This window comes from Hippichthys cyanospilos, chromosome 9 (genome assembly GCF_059441005.1).
Source record: "Hippichthys cyanospilos isolate Australia breed blue-spotted pipefish chromosome 9, RoL_Hcya_1.0, whole genome shotgun sequence".
In the NCBI taxonomy this organism is placed as follows: domain Eukaryota; kingdom Metazoa; phylum Chordata; class Actinopteri; order Syngnathiformes; family Syngnathidae; genus Hippichthys; species Hippichthys cyanospilos.
Genome location: NC_142377.1, coordinates 8,615,025 through 8,640,264, shown reverse-complemented (window position 1 = coordinate 8,640,264; position 25,240 = coordinate 8,615,025). Strand labels below are relative to the sequence as shown.

At 40.0% G+C, this 25,240-nt stretch overlaps 3 protein-coding genes across 7 annotated transcripts; 2 read left to right on the top strand and 1 right to left on the bottom strand.

Annotated features, from left to right (window-relative positions):
* Positions 1-32: 32 nt before the first annotated feature.
* On the top strand, positions 33-9,029 carry trnt1 (tRNA nucleotidyl transferase, CCA-adding, 1). 3 transcript variants are annotated; one of them, XM_088423274.1, is made up of 9 exons: positions 49-123; positions 338-467; positions 1,619-1,812; positions 2,206-2,344; positions 2,921-3,047; positions 3,159-3,352; positions 4,153-4,406; positions 4,751-5,018; positions 8,882-9,029. In XM_088423274.1, exons 2-8 carry the CDS (start codon positions 338-340, stop codon positions 4,994-4,996), a joined length of 1,284 nt encoding a protein of 427 aa, XP_088279400.1. In that variant the 5' UTR covers positions 49-123; the 3' UTR covers positions 4,997-5,018; positions 8,882-9,029. The 3 variants fall into 3 exon arrangements, with proteins under 3 accessions (XP_088279399.1, XP_088279400.1, XP_088279398.1); XM_088423273.1 differs by lacking the exon at positions 8,882-9,029 and having other exon boundaries at positions 33-136; positions 4,751-5,667; XM_088423272.1 differs by lacking the exon at positions 8,882-9,029 and having other exon boundaries at positions 4,751-5,667.
* On the top strand, positions 6,886-9,710 carry LOC148418728 (vasopressin V2 receptor-like). Its single transcript, XM_088422770.1, has 2 exons — positions 6,886-7,744; positions 8,882-9,710. Exons 1-2 carry the CDS (start codon positions 6,886-6,888, stop codon positions 9,139-9,141), a joined length of 1,119 nt encoding a protein of 372 aa, XP_088278896.1. The 3' UTR covers positions 9,142-9,710.
* A 5,227-nt stretch (positions 9,711-14,937) lies between these two features.
* Positions 14,938-24,985, bottom strand: lrrn1 (leucine rich repeat neuronal 1). 3 transcript variants are annotated; one of them, XM_088424383.1, is made up of 2 exons: positions 24,756-24,985; positions 14,938-19,463 (listed from the first exon to the last, which is right to left on the bottom strand). In XM_088424383.1, the coding sequence occupies exon 2, from the start codon at positions 19,321-19,323 to the stop codon at positions 17,170-17,172; it is 2,154 nt and encodes a 717-aa protein (XP_088280509.1). In that variant the 5' UTR covers positions 19,324-19,463; positions 24,756-24,985; the 3' UTR covers positions 14,938-17,169. The 3 variants fall into 3 exon arrangements, with proteins under 3 accessions (XP_088280509.1, XP_088280511.1, XP_088280512.1); XM_088424385.1 differs by lacking the exon at positions 24,756-24,985 and adding an exon at positions 20,263-20,356; XM_088424386.1 differs by lacking the exon at positions 24,756-24,985 and adding an exon at positions 19,891-19,997.
* Between the last annotated feature and the right edge of the window lie 255 nt (positions 24,986-25,240).

Genomic DNA, 25,240 nt, shown 5'->3' with positions numbered 1-25,240 from the left:
TGATCTTGCTCTGTAGCTCTACGGAGTTCTCCCATTCGTCAGTAGTCACGTGACGCCACAAAACTTCCTGGTTAGCTTAATTTCCGAAACGTGATGGAAACTATTAAGCGATAAGGACATCAGGTGCTCTATTCCGGTGATAATTTCACTCTAATTTACGCGTAAATGTTTAAACTGTATATTTTTAGAGGGTTTTGAATGAAAACATTGTTTTCTTTTTTTTTTGCGGGAGACTGCTGAAAGTCACTCGCCAGCATGACAACACTCCAACGTGCTGTCACTACTGCTTACAAACAGCGGGCGGTATCAAACATGTTTTGTAAATTTGTTCCCACAGATGTGGAGCAGAATATTGAGGCCTAGTGTGACTGGTTGGAGGTTTTTCTGCTGGAGGAGTCTTTACACAATGCAGCTAAAGAGCAGCGAGTTTCAGGTTTTGTTCACCGATGGACTGAACGAACTGGCAGGTGAGACGCAGAGGGCATTTGACTCACATGGAACGACTCTTCGGTAACTTTGGAACGTTTTAAAATATTTCTATGTTAAAATAAATCATTCAGCACGAGAAGGCATGAAATACACCAAGTTCACTTGCTTAGGTTTCAAAGTAAAAACGGAGCGTTTTAAACTCACTGGGGCACGTTGATTTTACACGTTTTGCACCTAGCCTATAAAAAATATCACTTAAACTTGTATTTTATCTTCTGTTATTTTAACCCAAGTTTCACATATGTGAGTGAACGTATTAAGATTTCGAACTGATATTGCTTGTGTATATGCAGGATACTGTTCAAGAATTTCTTTGAAATATTTTGTCATGTGCTTTTTATATGTTTAAAAAGACTCCAATGTTTTGGCTGTAAAATGCCTTTTTTGGCAGGCCAAAATAAAGATATATGTTTAAAATATTAATGTGAGTAATTACATCAACTGCTTACTCTGTTGAGACTTTTTCTATGCAAACCTTCCTTGTGACAAAAACAGTTGACAACCTCTTATATATTTTAGAATTGCCAGATCCAATACATGGAAGGATGGCGTTTTAAAAAATCAATTTAAAAACAACTCCTTAAATGAAACTCAAATTACATTTACCTGCACATGTCTGTTTTGGGTTTCGAGCCCACGATTGTTAGTTCCTATTTTCAAATGGGTCATTACAGGAACCCCCAAATCCAATAAAAACTATATAAAAACCATTATATTTAAGTACCCCACTTGCCAGCCCCTCCAAAAATATTGTCTAAACTATATGCAAATAATTGATTCGGTGTGCTTGATAAAGTCCTCCTCCCTTGCATCCTTCGATTTTTCTGAATTTGGCCCTCAGAGAACAAAGTTAGAAGGTCCCTGTAATAACTCAATAAAAATAATTCAAAATACCTATTATGCATTCTTGTGTATGCTCTTAAGCGCTCACAGGCGGAAATGCGAGTGTCAATATTTGGGTATAAATGTGTTCATAAGTTTACAGTACATACCACTTACAGTATGAGCAGAACTGTGTATGTGTCTCGCAAATGGCTGGTCCTCAGTTCAGAGTGTACCGCGATATTCACACCGGTCAGCTGGGATAGACGGACCATCCTCTGAAATATTCTGTGCTTGATCATGTCAGAAATATTTCAAAAGAACCAGTATGAGTTGAGAATAGCCGGTGGTGCTGTACGGGACCTGTTATCTGGAAAGCGGCCTGAAGATGTGGATTTTGCCACCACCGCTACGCCTGATGAGATGAAGCGCATGTTCCAGGCTGCGGGAATCAGGATGATCAACAATAAAGGAGAGAAACATGGGACCATTACAGCAAGGGTAAGCCTTAGTAGACGGTAAATCACAAAATGATTCATAGCCTGGCAAAACTGGAGCCTTTCATACCTTCACCCGTGTAGCTTGTGTGCAAAAAATATATACGTACAAGAGTGTAAATTCAATTTCCCCTTGGGGAATTACCGGTAAGTCTCCTGTGAAGAAATGGGCAAACAAAAGGTGTGACAACGGTAAATATTCTGTACTTTGTGAGAAATATTGTATTTGACATTTCATTAAAACTATTCACATCTACAGTAAAACTACGGCAGTAATATATTCCCCGTTGCAAAGGATCCTGGTATTCATTCAAATAATCAACGTTTGGTACTCTCGCACAGCACTTCCATCATTTTTTTTTAAATGACAATATGTCCATTTGTTGATCTTTGATAGCTTCACAATGAGAATTTTGAGGTGACGACATTGCGAGTGGATGTCCAGACAGACGGTCGTCATGCTGAAGTGGAGTTCACCACTGACTGGCAAAAAGATGCCGAGAGACGAGATCTTACCATCAACTCCATGTTTTTAGGTGAGTGGCTCGCAGCTTTTTTCAGTGAGCTATACCCTGTGAAACATTTTTTAGCCAAGTACCCTGTAGACTGCTCAAAGCATTTTTCTATATTGTGATAGGGGAAAAAAAAGAAACATGGTACTGTGCTATACGGGTCTGTTTTACTAAACTTTAGAACTTCATTTGCAGACAGCTCGCGTAACATCGTCTGGTTCTGGCTCATCTGTCGAAAAATTGTGTCAATAATGACTATACACATCAGTGTGTAAAACTTAGCAACATAAAGCTGTTCAAGCTTTTGCAAAGGAGTCGCTATGACACAATATAGCACAATATGTTGATTTATGTTCCAAATAATTTGGTCTTAATTTGGAAAAAACTGTGCTGTTCATTAAAAAGCTTCAATTAGATTCGCTGACACTTGCAGACACCTTTTTAAAATCTCACATACTCATACTGAAGTGCCTTCTCGTACCCGTAATACATGTACCTCAATTTAAGAACCCCACTGTTTATTGCTACATTATTGCGATTATCCTTTAGAATGTTAATTCCGCATTTCAGTCTTGCTTTTGTTGATTTGTCCCTTTGCAGGTCTTGACGGCACATTATATGACTATTTCAAAGGATATGATGACCTCCAGAGCAGAACAGTCCGCTTTGTTGGCAGCGCAGAACAACGAATCCAAGAGGACTACTTAAGAATACTGCGTTATTTCAGGTGGGCTGCTTCTCTTTTATTCAGATGATTGAAACTAACAAGAGGAGACAGGGTGCTCATGATAGGAAAGAATGCTGTCAAGTCATATTGGCTTCTTCATATTCTCGCCAGATTCTATGGGAAGGTGGCTCTGACGCCCAATGAACACGAGCCCAAGACCCTGGAGGCCATTCGAGCAAACGGCAGTGGGCTCGCAGCCATTTCAGGCGAACGGATTTGGGTGGAGCTGAAAAAGATTGTAATTGGCCACCATGCTTCTCAACTGCTGGAGTTGATGTACAGCTTGGGGCTGGCACATTACATTGGTGAGACATACTTTTGACTTATAACTTTTATGATTTAGTCATCTTAGGTTCTTGACAATGAATATGTCATTTTAGTACAAACTCACATTAGATTTCTCAGTTTAAATGACATGATCATCATTAACCTTATGGAAAAATATAAAGTGGGTAAAATGTAAAATGTTGTTTAAAAAAGTGTAACTATGCTTGAGTTGCTTTAATATCAGGTTTTAGAATGTATGTGTTCTTACCTGGTTAATTTGCATTTATTTTTGTGGATTATGGCCAAGAAAGTTCTATTCATCAAATAATTATACAATTTTAAGCCTAAAAGGTACAAGCCTGCAAATGCTATCTGTTTAAAACAATTATTGGCCAAAGGTTTTGTTTTAGGAGCAAGCAGATCAAAAAGTGGTTAAGCGAAGCACGTCGCTCACGAAAAGTTAAGGGTGCGGTGAAATTTCAAAATAGACCTAAAATGCTCAATTACGTTTATAGGTGAATTCCATGGGCCTTTCAAATTTTCATTGCTAGTGTCTAGCTGTTCTTGGCTATAATCTGACAAATGTACACATCATTGATACAAACTGTTCCCTTGTCAATGAATTAATTTGAAGCAAAAACAAATGTCTATTGGAAGTGTTGCATGCATTGAGTCTACAATAAACAGTTTAAGGGAGGTCTCTGTTTACTTGCGGTTGTGGCTCTTTGCGTTAGCGCTCATTCCCAGGTTCCGTGTACATTATGAATAAATGATTGATCAGAATGCAGAATGCCTCAAATCAAAAGAAAGTGTGAGATTGCTCCCTGCCTCTCCTCAGGTTTACCTTCTGATGGCAACCTTGATGAGATGAAGCGGGTTTGGGAGAATGCCAAAGGTCACTCTCCCAAACCGATGACCATCTTAGCAGCTCTCTGCCGCCGCTCAGAGGAAGTCGAGAGGATGGACGCCCGACTCAAAGTGTCGAAGGAAGAGAAGACTTTAGCTCTGTTCCTGGTCAAATACAGACACGATCTCTGCAAGAACGATGACGAGCAAGATGGACTCAAAACCTTTACTGACTTCATTGTAGATGTAAGTTTGATCTTGATGTATTGTGCGAAAAAGAAAATCCGTTGCAGACATCCTCATGAGTCGTTTTAACAGTTTAAATACATTTCATATCTTTCTCAAAGTTTCGGAATCGCAAATGGAATCCGAGTCGCAATATCTGTCAGTAAAATTATTTACAGCTTCATTGTTCCTCAGATCAAGTCTAAAACTCACAAAACCGTTCTGCAAAAAAATGATATGAAAAAATTTTGAGCCTTTAACTCTGTAACTTGAGGGTCGAATTCAGAAAGATGCAGTTGAACTCTCCTGCCTTGTATCCCACTGAAGACATTTTCGTCAATGAAATGCTGTAACTGTTTCAACAGAGTCGCGAACTGGACACTCAGAGCAAAGTGAGCGAGCTGCTGAAGTATCAAGGCGAGCACAAGCTGCTGGCTGACCTTAACGTGTGGACTGTCCCTCGCTTCCCCATCAGCGGACATGACCTCAGGAAAGTAGGCGTCACCACAGGCAAGGAGATAGGAGCGACTTTACAGAAGCTTCGTGACATTTGGAAAAAAAGCCACTATCAGATGGACAAAGAAGAACTCCTCAGTTACGTCAAGTCCTAATGTGCCGATGCGCACGTCAAAGGCAAGTTTTTGTGTGTCGTGTGCGTGACCAAGAATGCCAGTTTGGATTCTCACAAATCAGGACCGTAATACGATGCTTGTGCTTAGTGTTGAATTGACCCGTGTATATATGTATACCAAATGAACATTACCAGAGACATGCACCCCTACTGATGAATGCAATTTCATTCTAAATAACACCACAGGGCGCCTTTTACACGTCTCCATAAAAAGGAGGACATTTCAGCAATCAACGCCACAGTGCAGAGAATACATTGTTGCGTTTAATTTGCATATTTGTCAGCCCTTCCCGTAAATCCACGGAATGAGTGATAAGTACTGTATTTTCAATGCTTGAGCATCATTACAGAGATTGTTTTCCTCGCTCTGGGCAAAATTTCCAGTACAGGCTTTACATTCAATGCACGATAATGTTTGATTCCAATGTAAGCAAGATGGCATTTCTTAAGAGAAAAAAAAAATAATAATGTTCTATCCATCAGCTAATGAATTTTTTGTTGTTGGGCAGCTTTTTTTTTATATATATATTTATTTGTTATTTAGAATGCATCCTGGTTTTCTCGACAACACTTGTAGCGATCAAATGCATCAGCATTTGCAAGTTGATTTATGAACATTTGTCCAAAATAAAAGTGTAAATTATGCCAGCATCCAAAGTGGTGTGCTGTCACTGAAGTACTGTATCTGAGATCACATCTAATATTGAAAAGGCTAAAGCACTCACACCTATGTCATTCTGCACCGTCACCTTCATTTAATTCAACACACTTTTTTGATATGCTACTCCTTTTACATTTTTCGACAGATTTTCGCTTTTCAGCTGTCAACATATTGAGGAGAAATCACACCAGGTGTGATTTCACATTCCAAAAATTCATGGTTTTCCCCAAATTAATCAAGAAAAATTCTCCCAAAAACTGTCATTTGCAAAGAGGCTCAAATTTCCTAATTAAATTTACCATTCGTTTCAATGTCACATTCTGCATTGCACATTTACCATCCTTCCAATTCAGAAAGCAACACATTTCTGTTCAATTCATTCATCTTTGGGATGATTTTCAACATGCCAAAATTTTGCACATACCAAAAATTTCCAGTTTTTCACCCCAATAAATTCCCACCAGACATAGTGTTCTTCATTCGCTCGTCATCACCGATTCAAACTCTTCCAACCACCACGTTTAGATCACTGAAGCCACTTTGTTTATTTCTTAGCTTAAGAAATTTTGTATTCATCTCTGGTTTTCATGTTTATTGACCGATTTAAAAGTTTTCCAAATTCGACAGTTCATTCAAATTCATTCCATGTCATTCACTATCATTCCACATACTTCAGTGTTGTCATTTAGCCCCAACATGCGGTTTCTACTGAAATTTCACTCTCCCGTTGTAGTTTCAAACCGTAGCACATTTATTCCACGAGGACAAATTGCTTCATTAGGTTATATGTTCAGCAAATGAGTTTTTTTCTGGTTTGTTGTGAAAACATTTTAACCCCCATAAAGAAATATTAGAAACCCACTGAGTGTCTGCGTTAACGAAGCAAAAATGAACAAATAAGTGATTGTCTGTGAACATGTCAAAACTGCTCTTTGCAAATGAGGAGTTCCATTTTTGTTGGCGCATAGGATTTGTGTTAGATTGACGCAACACATGCTTTGAAAGTCCCCGTTCGCAGACGTCACCAGTCGAGTGAGCTTGCTCCTCCTCCTCCCTCCTGCAGAGTTGATATATAACATGGATGTGTCATCCCCTTCAATCAGTTTTGTTTGCTTGCGCTGAAGATGCGCAACACTTGGACCTGACCGCTCTCGATCCATCTGATGCATTTTCTCACCTGGGATGCTTGCGTTCTGTTTTGCGTCACGATGGATCGACTCTGCGACAATCTCACCAAATCGCAGCCCGAGAGCAAGCCCCGCGATGAGCGCTTAGCCCGAATGGAAGTGGCGTTCCTCTCCGTCATCTTCATCACAGCCGGAGTCCTCAACTTGGGGCTCTTGTTGACCTTGTGGAAGAGGAGGAAGCAGTTCTCCAGGATGCACATTTTCGTTTTCCACCTGTGCGTCGCAGATTTGGTGGTCGTCTTTTTCCAAGTTTGCCCGCAGCTCGTGTGGGACATTACCGAACGCTTTGTGGGTCCGGATGCGTTGTGTCGCCTGGTCAAGTACCTGCAAGTTGTCGGCATGTTCGCCTCCACTTACATGATCGTCGCAATGACCGTCGACAGATATCAAGCAATCTGCCATCCCATGGTCACCTTCCAGAAGCGCCGGGCGCGTTGGAACGGCACCTTGTGCGCCGCCTGGTGCGTCTCCTTTCTCGGCGGCATCCCACAGGTGTTCATTTTCTCCCGGCTGGAAGTGGCACCGGGCGTATTTGACTGCTGGGCCACATTCGTTACTCCGTGGGGCTTGAGAGCTTACGTGACCTGGACCACTTTGGTGATTTTCGTCTTGCCGGTTCTCTCCATCATCGCGTGCCAAGTATGCATTTGTCGCACAGTCTTCTCTTCCAACAACCACCTCAAATCGCAGTACGTCCTGGAAGAAGACGCGTACATGAAAGGGATGTCTTCTAGATCTGGCGTTGGGGCAGGAGTGTCCAGGGCCAGGGCGAAAACTGTCAAGATGACCGTGGTCATCGTGCTCACCTACATCATCTGCTGGGCGCCTTTCTTTACCGTGCAATTGTGGTCCGTGTGGGACCAAGAAGCACCCACCGAAAGTAAAGCCAAGAATCAATCATACCTACTATATCTACCTATCTGTCTATCCATCTGTTTTATTTGTCTATCTGTCAATCCATCCATTACGAATCGTTCCACTTTTAAATATGTCAAGATCACGTGGCTTTTAAATCAATGTCAAGATGTCTTGCGACAGGTCACGCTGGCAAAGATATTACAACAGTGACGTAAACCCCAAATAATGTAAAATTAATGAGCTGTCAAAAGTGCATCATTGCGTCAAGGCAGCACAACTGATGAAGATTTAAAATGCGGTGCATGGTTTGTGATTAAAAACAAACTACGGCTCATTGTTTTTACACTAACTGGTCAAGATTCAAATATGCAATAATTAAGACATATATTTTCGAAGCAAACGCGACAGTCATCGTACCGTCATTCATCCAGATGCGGAGATGGGCATTTTACACATTTTTCACCGTCATTCTGCCATTTTTTTCAGGCTGAACCAAACTTTAACTGTCAGTCCCACAGTCTGCCGTTTCCTTTTACCCACGCTTCACATAATAACCAGAGGTGGAGACGGCAATTTTTTTGTTGGTACATTGTCAGTGATGGACCAAGAATCTTTGATAAACTGCCAATCTCTGCTGGTGAGTGACGTGTTCAATAACAGATAAAAAACGACTTTCCGTCAATGCTTAGTTTGTCTTTTTTCTCCTTGTTCGTTGGCAAAACCGGTGTTTGTCAGTGACAAACCAACAGAGTGCCTCAGTGTCCAAATGTATGTGAGACGATGACAAAAAAGTCAAGTTATCGCATCATACTCTCTCACAGGTAGTCGTACCAAATCGAATCTTACTACCATTGAATCTCAAATTTCTTCCAAAACCGTATCGAATTATCTTTTGTAACGAGATGGTAACCCCTTATCGGCCTATAAGGCACATTTAAAATCCTTTACGCAGTACTCCCCCTTATTGCCTGGTGCACAAAAGAAATAAACCTCGTTTGAGACCGAGCACCTTTTCGGCGCTCCTTCTATAATCTGAGAAATCTGGATATTCGGTTCACTGAGTCTCTCCTGACATAAACTCTCATTACATTTTTTTTGAAGACGTTGAGGAATTAATGTATACATCAAACCTAACTTCTGAATTTCCTGGTATTACCAGATGCAACCTTCACCATCCTGATGCTGCTCGCCAGTCTTAATAGCTGTGCAAACCCTTGCATCTACCTGCTGTTCAGTGTGAAGATTCCCAAGAGGTTGTTGGTCCTGTTCTCCGCTGGCCAATCCCATCGGAGAGAATCCGTCCAGGAGGAAGCCACCGTGGATAGCTCCATTTGCATCAATTTCAAGAACCCGCCTGACTCCAAACATCCACATGCCTCGGATGACATTGTGGCAGGACAAGGCCCCCATGTGATATGACAACAGAGAAGGTACTGTAGGTGATCTCAATTGTGCAGATGTGGCGTGTTTGTAAGTTCAGCTGATATGTCATCGATTTTCCGATTCCAAACGAAGGTTTCTACTGTACGATTACATCATAGTCATCATACAACCAACAATTCCTGTTGCAAGATTGTGTCTGTGTACACATCCAATACTAAAAGACCAGTAAAGTGTATTGTTTGCATGTCAAATGTTTTGAAATGTCCCAGCCAACTATGTAACCTTGGATCAACTGATGTCATTAACAGTTTCTTGTGTACCGGATGGAAGCTCCTTTTATAATGCACGACCAGACAACCTTTCAATCTCGGAGGAATTGATTTAACCACGATCTATTATTGACTCATTTATTTCATTTATTAACTACCATCTATTATTGACTGATTTTTTGATACAAATGTATGATTGGTCCAAACTGTTTTGAGTAAGGGAGAGTAGCACCAGTTGTTTTTACCCCATTTCAGGCATCAACTTGTATGTGATGTGCCGTACGTAAGTAAGGTGTGTAATAGTAGGAAGGTCATGAAGATCCATCTAATGACATCACAAATAAAAGATCCATCTGTTATTCCATTTTCATATACTCTGAGGGCAGAGATGCCGGTTAATTGTGTTTTTCATTGTGTGACCCGTGTTGTCCCCTCGTGTGACGGATGTAAACAGTGCTGGAGTATTTGCTTGTTTGCGTGACATGACAACGCAAGAATCCAATTTTGTGCAGATAGTCTGCTGTATGTTTTGATGCCCATCTACATAATTGCTTAATGCTTTTATTGATGCAGTAGGACACAACAGACTCAATTTACCTCTTAGGATTAGCATATATAGTATGAACATGTTAAAGGCTCTATGTGAATAGTGGTGTTATCTTCTAGGAAGGTCTGCTTTACAGAGGTTTGCGGTATCGGTAACAGCGCATAACTTGTATAAATAGAAAACACTTGAATTTAAATTAATCGAAATTATTCAAAGCGTTGATCTATGTGGGAAAACAACGTTATGCTGTTGTGCTGCACTTATAGAAATAGCCAGCAGGTGGCAGTGCTGTCTTATCTATCAAACTTTATTAAGCTATTGCACTAGTTCTGCTTTTTTATGGTGACATTCTTTCTATCTGCTCAGCATGGGGCGTTGAGAAGAACCTGACTAGAAAAGACTTCAATTTAGGATGTGTACGAGTGAGTGAGGAAAGAGAAGCGCTCGGTGAGTGGCACGTTTGAGAAGTCACGGTTTGGTACGTACTGGGGATGACAGTTCGGTTCTGGATCGATATAACAGAAATAGCAACCAAAAAATATATGTTTTTCTTGGTTTCTTGGTTATTTGTTTAATATACATTACAGGTACTTCAAGTCACCGTTTGTCCAACATAGTTTTATCGAGAAGATTTAGAATTACGTACCTTGAGAGAACTTCAAACAAGATGCATACTACCGCTTAGGAATATTCAAACATTTGGCTATTTTCAAGTAATTTGTCTATATTGTCTGAAATAACTTTGGGATGTAATTGCATCAACAGTTTCAACAAAAGAAATTCACATAGCTTCCAAACTAGAAATGTACTTATTTTCCTATTTTTAAAATACTGTCAGGAATGTTGCACGTTGGTAAGTACTTGTGTATTTGTTCGCCCTCTCTCTCTCTCTCTCTCTCTCTCTCTCTCTTTTCTTGGGTGTGTGTATGTATGTGTTTATAGCCTAGTTTCTGTAATGTATTAAGAACAACTGTCCCGAACTTTGTTGTTTTTACAGATCACCCGTCATGTGCTTTATGGATTTGGAATTTGAGTTAGAGTTTGAGTAGTTAGCTTAGCCTAGCAATAGTGCGTCCCGGCATCTTTGTTTCCATTTACGTTTCTTCCCCAGCTGACGGCGCCTGATCAACCGGACAACAATCCGGGAATCTCCTGTCCGTCTTGTGAAGCAGCCATGACGCCGTTTTGTTACTTGTTCCTTGTCGACTGCTGTTAGGCTAATTGATTTAGGCGATTGGTCGTCAAACTATGCACCGAACTGTGACGACGCTCGGGACAAATACAAAAACAATTGGTATCCTCTCACTAGAGCCGGGATATAAACCATTTCACAACTGAAGTTAACGTTCTGCGACATTTGTTAATAAAAACTGATGAGCACAGCTAACTTGAAAAGACACCTTCCTGATTTATCGTTGGCATCGCCATGACGACCGTGAAGAATATATATCAGTTCCGTCTCAAACATGTCAACCACTGAAATGGTCCTCAGCTGTTGCGCAGTGAGGATGTATTAGTGGTTAAAATACGTATCTAATGAAGTAATATCTTTCTTGGCGGATTTTTTTCATTGCAATCTTTGAAATGAATCTCACTTTTTTTGTGCAGTCAATACAAGTTTTGCTTGTTCATGCTGCGTAAACAAAGGGAAACAATGCTCCAATGAATGTTCCATTTTGCCAAGTCAAGCACGCAGCATAAATGGTCATGTAAATAATTCATCACTTGCTGCATATACCGTCAATTTTCTTATGTGCTGAATAATTGAAGGTGATGTTGTTTTTTTCCGAAATAGCTTGCGGTACCTTCATGCCTTCAACGTCACACTTCTCTCACACTTTCACGTTTCATCAGACATACCTTTTTCCTTTATTCAACACACACACACACACACACACACACACACACACACGCACACACATTGGATTGGACATACAGTACCCATGTGATGATCATTAACGTCGCACAAATCAGAAGTCCATCCAGCCAGCTGAGCGCCAATCTTGTCCCACTATGACAGCACAGCTGACACAGCTGCATATGAATTATGACAGCCCATTAAATCAACTTGATTTATTATAGATTTCTAAAGTGTCTTTTCAAAGTTACTTATATTGTTTGATTATAGTAAGCCACATCTCATTGGTTTTATTTCATGATATATGACAAAGCCTCAAGTAATTGAAATGCAAAAACTCCGTAATGTGAAATATTCTACGAGGCTGTGGGATGAAAAGCAATTCTCCAAATTTACTGCGTGTAATCCTTCTCACTTGGCAGAAGGTGGTTTACGAGTTAAAATATCCTTAAGTATAATTTAGAGTATAATTTAGAGTATTTATGCACATTTATCTGCTATACACACACATATGTACACAGTACATAAATATCTATCTATCTATCTATCTATCTATCTATCTATCTATCTATCTATCTATCTATCTATCTATCTATCTATCTATCTATCTATCTATCTATCTATCTATCTATCTATCTATCCGTCTATCTACTGTATCGATCGATCGATAGATACACTACACACATATATATATATGTACTGTGTACATGTGTGTGCGTGTGTATACTATATAAATGTGCATAAATACTCTCTCAGCTGGGTAGGCCTGCATGCTAGTCCCTCTATTGATGGGCCACCACTGGTTCATAAGTCACGTTTCAAAAGCACAGCTGCCACTCACAAGGCTTGTCTGTGAGCTATTTATCTATTAGAGACATCTTTTTTCTCATATCCTTTTAAAAAAAAAAAAAAGAACGCAGGTGTATGCAGAAAATACTGAATTAGACGTGACAGTATCCGTGCAAAAATAGTTCTACACATCTATTTCAGTAACACAAAAATGCCAAACAGCTTGATGATCACATGCATCAATTGAGCTGAACACTGTAATCTATTTTTGGGACGAATGTCTTTTTTGTTCTTGTTCAGCTCAGGCGGTCGCATCTCCGTTGCTTTGCTTTCATGAGAACTTTGAAAGGTGTCAGTGAGACCTAAAAGCGAAAGATATCATTAGAATTTCAAAGTGCTGACAGAAAACATAGCTTCTATCAGCAGACTAAAGGTCTTGCCGACAAGAGGCGCTTTCACAATTCATCATCCATGCATCTTCTGCAGGAGAGGCGGACAGAGAGCAAGCTATTGGCTCTCATTCAGAGCAAATTATTTCACCTTTAAAATTTTAATTTAAAAACATTTACAAAATTAGGGAAAAAATGCAATGTGTATAATTTGCAAAATGTGTGCACAAGGATTAAATGCATACCTTGTCTTTGGAATTGCATTTCATTTCACATTTAGGAGAAATCAAATAATAAATCAGCTCGGTAGACACCAGAGAGAAGCTGCCATAGCTATCACCTAATTAAGCATCGCTAATGTGAATCGGTTCCACTTTTACTCACTTTGATTTATAAGGGTCCGTTTCCACGACATCTCCATGGAGATGATCTTTATGCCCTGTTGTTGGCTGCACACTCAATGATCCCATTAAAGAGATTTTATAACTCCTAAGCATCATCAATCCATGTTGCCGCTGATACTCGCATGTCAACTGTTGGGCCCCCTCGTGGAAAGCTTTTGCTTTTAGTGGCCACGCAATAGTGTTAAGAAGACCATTACAGCAATCATACACTCAATTTTATTTATAGAGCGCTTGAAAAACAACCAACGGTGAACAAACCAATTTAAGTAAATAAATTCAGATTACAAAAAAAAAAGAAATTTAGGTAAGGAAGTACTAATATCATCTAAGGTCACCGTAGTACTCAACTTCCTAAATTAATTGATTAACTTATTACTTAATTACCTTTAGTAATCAATTAATGTTAATATCTTTTAGAACCTGCCCTCATTTAAACCCATACACTTGAGAGAAAAAAATATGTCTTTGGGATTGAATCAAATAATGGAAGTATAACTTGGACTGTATCATTTTACGCTTAAATATATTGTCAAATATAAACATTTACTTTCAACCCCTCAAAATGTTTAGTGGCATCCGCCCTACCCATACGTTTATGGACCTTTATGTGCAAAAATTGTAAAAATGCGATAATAGCAAAAGTAACTGCTGTATATGTATTGGATTTAAATAGGAGTATTTATGTCATCATTAGAGTATTATGACTTTAAGATTTTTGCACTATGGGAGTCCAAGTGCAGCCAATCATCGAAATCATTGAAAGGAATTTGCAAGGAATTGGCATTGACGGCGGCATGACATATTGAAAGTTGTTATGTGCAATGTTTTTGCCACCTAGTCGGGTTTTGTGTATGCTTTTCTTTTGACATCACACATCAAAAAGACCAAGTTGGGTTAAAATTCCCCCTAGGAGTTAAAGTAGGCTGTTCACATTGCCCTTAGATAATCAAGAATGTAAAAGTGGGTTTTGGACTTGCACAACTTGGATATCGTAATCAACATGAGGGAACACAAATAATGACTGTCTTAGCCAGTATTCCGAGGCTTACTGTATTTCCGCATTAGTTAGTTTTTTCAATACTCTGATAATTGCTGAGCTGAAGCAAACATGTTCAGCCCGCTCTCTTAATCAACACTTGGATTGTAATTTAACACCTCCAGCTCTTCTCATCACATTACCATAGATGTATTAAAGATATGTCGGTAAGTTTTGCATCATTACAACCCGTCCAAGTGTATCAGTGATTCTCAAATAGGGTCCGTATACACCATGGGGTGTGTGCTTTTTTTAACAGGTTTTTCTGCAGGTATCAGGAAATCTAATTTATTGAATTTGAATGAACAGGACACATATCTTTTCGCATAAAGAGCAAATTGATTGGAACATGAAGCAACATATTGCTAACTGCTAATTGCAAAACGTTGTATGCCTTTATTTTTTTTTTTTTTTAGGTTTCCATTGTCATTCGGGGTGACGAGCCAGCTGTCAAACAGATTATACTACACCAAGGGTGAGAACCACGGCACCCCTACTAATTGACAGTGCATGTGGAACAAAATAATGTGCAAATCAGTGTTTGAAAAATAAGATGAAAGACATTTTTATTTCATTTGTTCTTCAGCAAACATGTGTAAACAACAATAAGCAAGTGATTGTAGACATACTAGCAAGATAAAAAGTATTAAAGAAATGTAGAAAGCGCTTACATCAATTCACCTAGTTCAGAACATTCATGTTTCTATTGCTGGTTTACGGTATTCGCTCCGCAAACAAATTCTAAATCAAGCGTGATTATCAATTTACAAAAAGTAAATCAAATCGTTGATACAACATTACATAGAAATAGCTATCATTATCCAATAGACGGTATATAAAGTCTAAACGTACTTTGTCAGCTTACATTTGAATTCATAGATATATTTCAGTGCACAACAGTCAATAGTGAAGCGGATTTACATGAGAATGATTGCATCGGATTGCATCCTCACACTAGGGTGACCAGACGTCCCGGTTTTGAGTCTTGAGTCCCGAGTCCTGACTAATTTCGCCAACTTCGCTGTTGCAATTTTACTTTATGTAGGACGCGACTCGCCATCCCAGTTTTTGTCAGTCCAGGTACAAAACCAATTGTTTGGGCCATGTCTACAGCAATCAAACAGTCCTCAGAGCAAGTTATACGATAAACAAACCTCAGCAGAACTTCTTCCTGCTTCCATGTTTAATAAAGTTAAAGGTGAGCCGAGCGTTTCCGGTGGCGTGTTTCCAATGTTGTGCCAATTTTTTTCAGTTTCACAAAAAACCCCGCCCTCAACAAGCAATAGTTGTGTGCATAAGTAAAAGGAAACAAGTGCCGTATTCATTCAAGTTTCGTAGTTGACGAGGTGTGTTCAGTGACCACTCACACAGTAGGAGATCCATACCATCTATAGAAATACTCATTCAGCGCACTAAACAAAAGTGACGATTATGTGAGCGTATTGTTAAGTGGTACGTGGAAACGTTTTATAATTTATTTGACAAACCGAAATCAGAACAGCCGCATGTCAACTCTGAGTTCCACGATACAAATTTTACTACAGTAGGACAACACTGGCAAAAAGAAAAGTTGAATAATAGAAAGTTCCTGTGACTTAAGTGGTTAGCATTTCCACCACTACTCATTGTTCTAGATAGATTACGCAAATGAGGTGTTGTTAATCATTACTGGCACCCAAGGCTTTTTAAACATCATTGTAGTGAACAGAAAATAATTCAGTGACCTTTAAAGTATGTGTATTTTTCATACCTTCGTCTAACTAGAAAACATATTGCATAACATTAAAATATACAATCGATATCCGAGTAACACTATCTTAATCACAGCACCGTTATGTATTATGTATTTAAATGTGTTTACATGGCAAGTTTTCAAAAACAAAGGAAATTGTACATTGTGATTTTATTTGTATACGTTAAAACGGCAAGTCGATACCTCTTCATACCTCCGTTTGCTTTTCCTTCATTGTTACGATATCGCAACGTGTAAGGACAGGTACTGCCCACTACCTGCTACCGTTAGCGAACGGTGCCACAGATGACCTACCCTCAAATTCGACCAACCAATCGCCGTTCGTCAGCACAGTCCTTCCCCCCAAAAGTTCCAGCTGGACCCAGAAAGGCCTTTGTGCATAGGTGTCAAACTCCAGTCCCCGAGGGCCGGTATCCTGCATGTTTTTTTTCAAGCTTCTGCAGAGCTTGCTAGTAAGCTAATCGTTTGAATCAGGTGCGTTGGTGTGAGAAACCCGGAAAACATGCAGGATACCGGGCCTCGAGAACTGGAGTTCGACACATATGTCTTAGAGGCTCGGTGGTACTTAGAACACCCTGCGGGAAATCACTTTACCTAGGCAAAGCTTTTTAGTGGAGAAACAACCCCGACAAATTGAAAAGTTCTTGTAGCGGTTTTTGATTTTGAAAATCTGGTCACCCTACCTCAAACTCCTGCTGGAGAAACAAGTTAAAAAGTGTGGATTCAACACATCTACTGAATCTGTGACAATGCTCATGCCGCATTCTCAAAACATGTCCTATAAATAAAACAAATCGTCTACTTCGTTGAGTAAGACAAAGAAAGCTGCCAGTGTCTGTCAAAATAGACAGGAGTTCAAAAGACGATATGTTTAACAAAGGAGCTGAAACGCCGAGTCTGAGAAATCCAAAGAAAGGAAAATAAAGCATGAAAAAGATCAGGTAGTTCACGTCTACGCGCACATATACGGTATGTGCTTCTGTCTCTCAAAAACGAAACAAAAAATCAAGTGCTGGCTTTCACCACATGTAGTAGCTACGTGTTGTGTCCACCTGGCTAGGTTTACTCTCTGAGGAGCCCTCTTTCTCTTTTTCACTGTCCGCCTCCCACAGGTTGATAAGAGGCGGGTACAGCTCATTCAACGGTATGGACGAGGTTTTCTGCATGTACTTTTTCAGGGAATGGTGATAGTTTTTCCTTTTCCAGCGTTTGGCGACATAAACGCTCAGGGATGCCAAGCTGAGGATTGCAAACATAGTCCCCATAACGGCCGCCAGAGCCACGTTGGTGGCTTGGTCAGACACTTCCACGGCGAAGGTCGTCTGTTTGGTGGTTACGTTCACGCAGGACTTCTGCGTTTGCTGGTGGATGTTGGAGACGGTGAGGCAAACCTCGTACTCGGTCGCTGGTAGTAAATGAGTGAGGTTGTACTCGTGGACATCCACAGGAACCTTGGCGGTGTACGTAATATGCGGGTTGTCGATTTTCATGGTGGCGGATGACCACTTGAGGTTAGAGGTCATTACGTTGGAGTTTACCTTCCAGGACACCAGGATTGAGTGGGAATCTGTCTGCTTGACATAAATTTTCATAAGCTGGGCGCTGTCTAGCAAAGTGCCGTTCACCCGTATGGCCGTCACTCTCGTGTCGGCTCCTTGTGAGTTCTGAGCCACGCAGGTGTACCTGCCAGAATCTTCAACCTGAATGTGGGCAATACTCAATGTACCTTCGCTGCTGAGACCGTATTTGTCGGAAACACTGTCTATCATGACCTTGGACCCTGTTGGTGTCACCCAATAGATTTCCGGCCCAGGTTGGGACATGGCTCTGCAGTCCAAGTCTACACTAGCTCCGATGTCCACGTCTAGTTGACCGGGAAAGGTGTCGTGGCTAATCATTGGCAAGCATTGCTTCGCGAGGTTCTTCTGCATAACGTCCTGCACACGCTGACCCCTGACCTCTGTCGGCGTGGCGCAAAACATGGATAAAGGCTCCATGAAACGAACCGCGGTCTTGTTGGTGCCCATCCACTGGATAACGCAGTCGCAACGAAAGGGGTTGCTGTGGACGCTGATTTCACGCAGGTCGGGAAGAGAATCCACGGTGGTCTGATAGAGAGAATTCAGCGCGTTGTTGTTGAGCATCAAACTCTCCAAGGCTGGGACGTCGTGGAAAGCGTGACTGTTGATGTAGGAGAACTTGTGATTGTTTGTTGCCTCCAGTTTAGTGAGCTCAGGAAGGTTATCCAGAGCGTAGCGGTCTATAGAAACCAACTCGTCCATGTTGTTCATACCCAGCTCCTTTAGTTTCAACATGTTCCTAAAATCTCCCTCCTGAATCTTGTGCACTGGGTTTTTGTTTAAATCCAAGAACTTGAGGTTAGGTAGCTTCTGAAGGGCTTTTTGAGGAACCCTCACTAACTTATTGTCGTAGAAAGAGAGACTTTCGAGGTTGTCCATACCCACAAAGGCGTTACCAGGGATATCTGTCAAATCCATACCGGCCAAGACCAGGCTTCTCAGGTTTCCCAGAGGCTTAAAGTTAAAATCCATAATTCCACGAACAGGATTTTCCCCAATCATGAGGATCTCTAGATTGGGCGTAGATTCAAACCACTGGCTGCTGATGGTTGTCAGCTTATTGGAATTAAGATGAAGCCTGAGCAAATTATGGAGTCCAGAGAAAGCGTTAGCAGAAATGGTATTGATCTGATTGTGGTTAATGTAGAGCTCCTGCAGATTGATGAGGTCCTGTAGACAGTAATCAGGCATTTCTGTGATTTGGTTCTCTTCCAAATGAAGCGTCGTGAGCTGCGACATGTTTGTGAGGCCGACGTCTCGGATGTTACTGAAGTTGTTCTGGGAAAGGTCCAGCTCCGTCAAATTGAAAAGCTGCTCTAGCTCTTCGCTGGTCCTGGCAATGTAGTTGCTTTGCAGCAAGAGAACCTGAGTATCGCTCGAGAGGTTCCCAGGGATGCGTGTCAGGTGCAGGTCATTGCAGTCCACGGTGATAGCTTCCCTGTAAGTGGACTGTGGGGTGAACCAGGGTCTGATCTCGCACACACATAGCTGGGGGCAATCATTACTTTGTACAAGGGGTATACTCGTTGATAGTACCAGCAGGATGGCAAACATCTGGCCTGGACCAAAGCACCCCAACCTCCATTTAGCCATGCTATTGGAGGACAGGAACAGGGGCAGATGACCTTTGGAGAAAGTGCGTAAGAATCATCAATCAGACTTTCACCGAATATGTCTTTGAGTCAAACGGAAGTCCCAGGAGGCGAAGCCACGTGATTATGTCGCAGAGTAATCTGAAAAGAAAGACAAATGCAAAATCTTAGATGGTTTGAATCGCAGTGATTTTGAATAAAGTATCGAAGAGTCAAGTATGTCATCGGTAACGGAAAAAAATAACAACTGGTACCCCAGTTTCCTTGTGAGGCAATAAATTATGTGCAGCATCAACAGTTTTGAGACTGCAAGTCAGCTCATTATGATGCAAGCACAAAACACTGCTGTGAACTACTTGGAAATGGCTCAAAATCCTCGGAGAGCTTTCATCTATCCAGCGGGCCTATAAGGACTTGATCATTAACTTTGGAGCTGAACATTACCATCGTACTGAGCATCATTAAACACAATGAGGAATCGGTGTGAACCACACTGAAAAGATGCACAGCTAAAAATTTAATGCAACGGAATGTAGGGCAATATGAAGAAGAAAAAAAAAAAAACAACCGTGGGTTTTTGTTGGATGATTTGTTGAATAAAAGTTCACTTCCAGTGTAACTTTTCCTCATCTTGAATCTGAGGAAAGAGTTCAAAATCTGGAGCACTGGTACATATAGCTCGCAGAGGGCGGTCATAGCTGAAATGTCATATCTCATTTAGTCAGATGACATTTGTTAAAAAAAAAATAGCTAAAAGTGATTCGAAGTCATTCTCATTAGGATATCCAAACAAAAAAGAGAACTGCATGCAGCATCATGTAAAAATCAGACATGTGGAAACAAAGAGGGTAAAAGAAAGAACAAGCAATGCCATCCTTCCCAATTACCTACAGACAAGATTAGCTTCCCAGCAGCTCTTTAACAAACTCCTTATTCTTACATTAACAGCAGCAGCACTTGAGAGATCCCATTACTCACTAAGGTGTATTTACTAGGAAGGAAACCTCCACAGTGTAGACTTGCAACAAGACACTCCCATGTCTCCACTGCGTGGCTGGCATTATGCTTCACGTAATCTTAAGAAGCTCGTCCTTAAGAGGCTTTCCGGCAAGAGAGCTGACTAATTTTTCCGAATGGAACCTGCCTGGCAACAGCACCTCCAACCCTCGGAATTCCCGATGGTACCGGCTGCAGCAGTGGCGATAGCTAACAGGGATAAAGTCGTGCTCTTTAGGCGTCACGCTAAAAGACTGTACTGTACAGTATGTGTGACATAATAGCGATATAAATTGAAGCCAAAACACTTAGCCGCTTTTTTTTCTCCGTAATGTAAAGCTATTACGGTAACAGAATAGCAAGAGAACAAAAACAAACTGAAACTAAAAATTATATCAAACAAAGTTTTTTATTCTCTAATATGTATTACTATATGTTACATTTTTTATTATATATTATATTCATTTAATATGCACTGATTGGAGCAGCGCTCTCAAGTTTGTTGTATACCGGCTATACAATGACAACACAGGCATTCGATTCATTACATTAATGATCATTTATGGTTTTTGCTCAATTTAATGTGGTTTTAAAGTAACTTAAGGTATGTTTATACCTGTTTTTGTTAGTCAACCTCTATCAACTTATGTGGCGCTTTTGATCCAGAAAAATTGTGTCTCAGTGCTGAGAAAAAAAAACATCCAGAATATATCATTACTCCCCCAAACACACACACGGATGACCAGAAAAACTACGAAAAGCAATTTACCGAAAATGTTGAGAATAATATACATTCTGAGTTAATCTATTTTCGAATGGATAATACAAGTGAGAAAATGCATCGTAGATATCTGTGGCAGCAGTTGTCAAATGGCGGTATATGAAGGCATTTCAAGGGCTAAGTGAGATTTTAACAAGATTTCTGCAGGTATCAGCAAATCTAATTCAAAGCTTTCGTTATAGAAACAGTATAGGTTTATTTTCAATTTAAAAGCAAATTAATTGGAACATGAAGGAACCTATTACTAAACTTTTATACTTCGCAAACTATACACCTTTATTTATTTATTTATTGCAGATGCACACAGCACTATATTTAAAGCTTTGTTCCCATCCAAAAATGCATTACTGCACCGTTGAAAAAAAAAAAAAATCTCTGAAACTAACAATGTGTTCAATGGCTACAAATGGGAATATTTTTGTTTTTAAGATAGCTCTTGCGACAGGTGACAAAGGCCACCAACCATCAACAACACTCATGCTATGATTTTACACTAATTGTTTGGCTCGCTATAAAGTACGCAATCTCATTGGACTAACATGAAGAAGTAAGCAAGGATTCTGCGTTCGCCATATAAATAAATAAATCTCAGAATAAAAATGCTACCGAAGCTTGGCTCATTTCAAGTTCTTTATTTTATTATTTATCGCTGATAGTGTTATGTAACCGCTATCTTAGTTTGACAGAGGTCCCCAATGAAGAGAATTTAATGTTTGATGAAGGAGACGTGCGTGGTGGCTCTGCTACCGTCTCTTTTGCTCTTTTTCATTTATTTATGAACCTCGTGAGTGTGTGTATAGCAAAGAGTGTCAGGGTGCAGATTTCTTGCTACTGAGATGCACAGTAAATATTATCTTTTTAAAACTAAAAATAGGATTGAGATTTGAGCGTCCAAGATGGCCTTTCTGTGCAATGTTTCATACAAAGTTTGGGGGCTTAAAAAAAGATCAGTGTGTGGTTTGATGGATAAGCTGTACAGATTTAATATATCATGAATATTAAATATCAATATTAAAAATATGGAATAATCCTCATTTATATATATATATATATATATATATATATATATATATATATATATATATATATATATATAAACAATGGTATTACTGCTATTCTTGTAGCAGTTCGTCCCTTGAATGGGCAAAAATCTGCATGTAAATGACACCTATTGGAATGTATCATTAGGAAAAAAAAGGCTATTCTAAATCTTTTTCTGCATTAGATTAAAAAAAATCCATGTCGGTCTGGTGTTGGGTCACTTTTGAAGACGCCTCAAAAATGTCAAGTACGTCCAACATTTAACATTGCATGGGGAAAGTGAGCAAGGCCATTTTTACACTTTAGTTTGGTCAATACTTTGTAAAAAGAGATAAATAAAAATCGCTCACGGACTGACCAATAGATAATATTAAAAATTCACTAACATGTAACTTATGAGGTTTTTGAGCCGAATTTTGTCACTCGCTATTGCACAATTAAAAAACAGAATAAATGACCTTAAATGGTTAATGCGCGTGTTTTGCGTTCAAACCCCAGACACCTGTTAACCCTAACCAAACAACAAGCACAGGTGAAACGGCCTGAGGCAGATGGCAGTGACGCACACATATAGAAAGCATACCGTGTTTACTGTTTAAACTGAGTGGCGTAATGCCAAAGGAGATCATCTGAGCTGGACTGCAACTACATCTGTTGTCTGTGAGACCTCTAACACACAGAGGACAAAGGGGCTAATACCTTAGCCCTTCTTATATGAATAATGGTTGGAGGCTTTAGCTCATACCCCCACCCCCCCCCCCCCCCCACCCCACCCCACCCCCCGAGCCTCCTGTTATCGCTCTCTCGCCGCCTCACACCCCTGAGACTTAAATGTTGCTTGGGGCAAAGTTGGAGGCCCCGTTGTCTCCTAGACATCCTGATAGATGCAAACAGCTGCTTGCAAATCAGCACACGATTAATGAGCGCATTTAAAAAGGTATAAATTAAGCAGTGAAAGACTTTGAATGTATTTCAAATCATATTATAAATGTTATAATAATGTAATTTTTATATTTATATATTTTTATATTTATATAATAGATATAAATATAATAGATATATTATATCTAGATAGATATAATATATCTAGATATAATATAGATATAATATATTGGCGCTAGATATAATAGATATGTAGATATAGATATAATAGATATGTACAAAATTATTTGATATAAATATATACATTTATAACTATATAAATATATACATAAAAATAAAACAATAATAGTATATGCATATTATAAACTAAGTTCAACAGTAAAAAAGCAAGGCCTTCGGAACAACAGAAAAAACAATAACAGGCATGTGACTAGCTCGAACTATATTGTAAAATATATATTATAATTATTGTATTCTAGTTATTAGATATATTAAATACATATTTATAAAAAATTATATATATATATATATATATATATATATATATATATATATATATATATATATATATATATATATATATATATATATATATATATATGTATATATATGTATATATATGTATGTATACAATAATAGACAGAATATAATATAATAATAATAATAACAGTATATGCATATTACCATTACAGGCACATCGTTCAAGTTAAATACAGTCCAAACTCCTAACCCTAATCTATGAAACGCATAGCACATATTTACGTCAGTAAAATCATCATTTAAAAAAATATTTAACTACAAAGATTGTTGTCATAACTTCATTGATCACGATTGTTCTTCTGTGAAAGGAAGTCAATACAGCAATTTTTTCTCATAGGCTTTGTCAGAAACACTTCTCAAAACTAGACCTCAGTTAGCTGAGTTATTTATTTAAATGCTTTTTAAGATGTTACCTCCAAAATTCAGAGAGAAAAGCTTTAAATTATCTTAATATTAACTTATAAAATCTTACTACTTGATCTTGATTTGACGCACACATCAAAAAGTCCTTAGTGGTTGTGAAATTTTAGAAAGGAAATTGGCTCAAGCAAAACATATAAAACCAAGTAGCGGCAGCGTCTCGGTCTTGCATAACTTGACATCTTCATGGCTAACTCAAAAAAAAAAAAAGAATCACAATAGTGCAACAGCTGCAGCAAAAAGCAGCACAATTACCCACAATGGACCCCCTACCTACCAACCAAGCAAGCAACGCCACCCCCATTACCTAAAGCAGCATCTATACCTCCAGAAAAAGCCCTGCCTCAACTTCTCCGGCTTCCAATGCAGTAGACATCTGCCCATTAATGACACTTTGTCATTAATATGCAAATCACATATGGAGAGCCTCGCGCACGGGCGTGCACTTCCTGCGGGCACAGCAAGTGCGGCAAAGACATCAAAGTTTGCTTTTGACGCATTGCCCAGTGCGCGTATTTGCTTAACTAGCTGCCTAAGTGCAAACTTGGCCACTTTGAATAACAGTCCGCCTGCATGGGGGCTCAATACTGAGGTGATGTGACTGCTAAATTGGTGGCCATGCCCTTGAGTGCGTCTGGATCCAAAATAAAAGCTTCAACGCCGCTGCGGGAAGGAAAACCAAAATTGTCTCATGTTGCCATGAATAACTCCCCGCCCAATGCATATTCCACGGAACTAGTATTTTGTCAAAAGAGAGAGAATTACGCTCTCACCTTGTTGTCATTCCAGTTCAATGACATTTAATGCGCCGGTCCTTCCTCCGTAAAGGGCAAGAACAACAAAATAACGTCTGTGATGGCCGGCTCACTCAAAAAGCATCACGAAACGTTGCTTCCGTTGTCTCCGTCGGCGTGTATCCCAGCCGATCAGTCCCAGGGCTGCATGGCGTTCTGCGGAGAGATGAGATGTCCAACCTGCTGCTAGAATTGTCGCCACGCTAGTCCTCCTCTCCACCAACAGATGGAGGGTGGGGAGCCGGGGGGGACAAATGATCAAAACACCTGGCGCTGGCCACACCAGTCAGCTGATTCGCCGGCAGACGATTGGCCGAGCCCGTGTGTCTGTCAAGCGCCGCCAAGCCAAGCGGCGAAGCAGCGCGCCATCTGCTCACGCTTGCTGGGAGGAGAACAAAGGATGGGCCGGGGTGGGCTTGCGTGGCTGGGATGGGGGGGTGGACACAGGCGGGGACAGCCTCCTA

Bases quoted from the DNA above. Each gene is read 5' to 3' on its own strand.
- trnt1 (XM_088423274.1), top strand. From the start codon at position 338: ATGTGGAGCAGAATATTGAGGCCTAGTGTGACTGGTTGGAGGTTTTTC. The intron at 3,048-3,158 runs GTGGGCTGCTTC...TATTCTCGCCAG, and splicing joins AGAATACTGCGTTATTTCAG to ATTCTATGGGAAGGTGGCTC. The intron at 4,407-4,750 runs GTAAGTTTGATC...CTGTTTCAACAG, and splicing joins TTACTGACTTCATTGTAGAT to AGTCGCGAACTGGACACTCA.
- LOC148418728 (XM_088422770.1), top strand. From the start codon at position 6,886: ATGGATCGACTCTGCGACAATCTCACCAAATCGCAGCCCGAGAGCAAG. The intron at 7,745-8,881 runs GTAAAGCCAAGA...TGGTATTACCAG, and splicing joins CCAAGAAGCACCCACCGAAA to ATGCAACCTTCACCATCCTG.
- lrrn1 (XM_088424383.1), bottom strand. From the start codon at position 19,323: ATGGCTAAATGGAGGTTGGGGTGCTTTGGTCCAGGCCAGATGTTTGCC.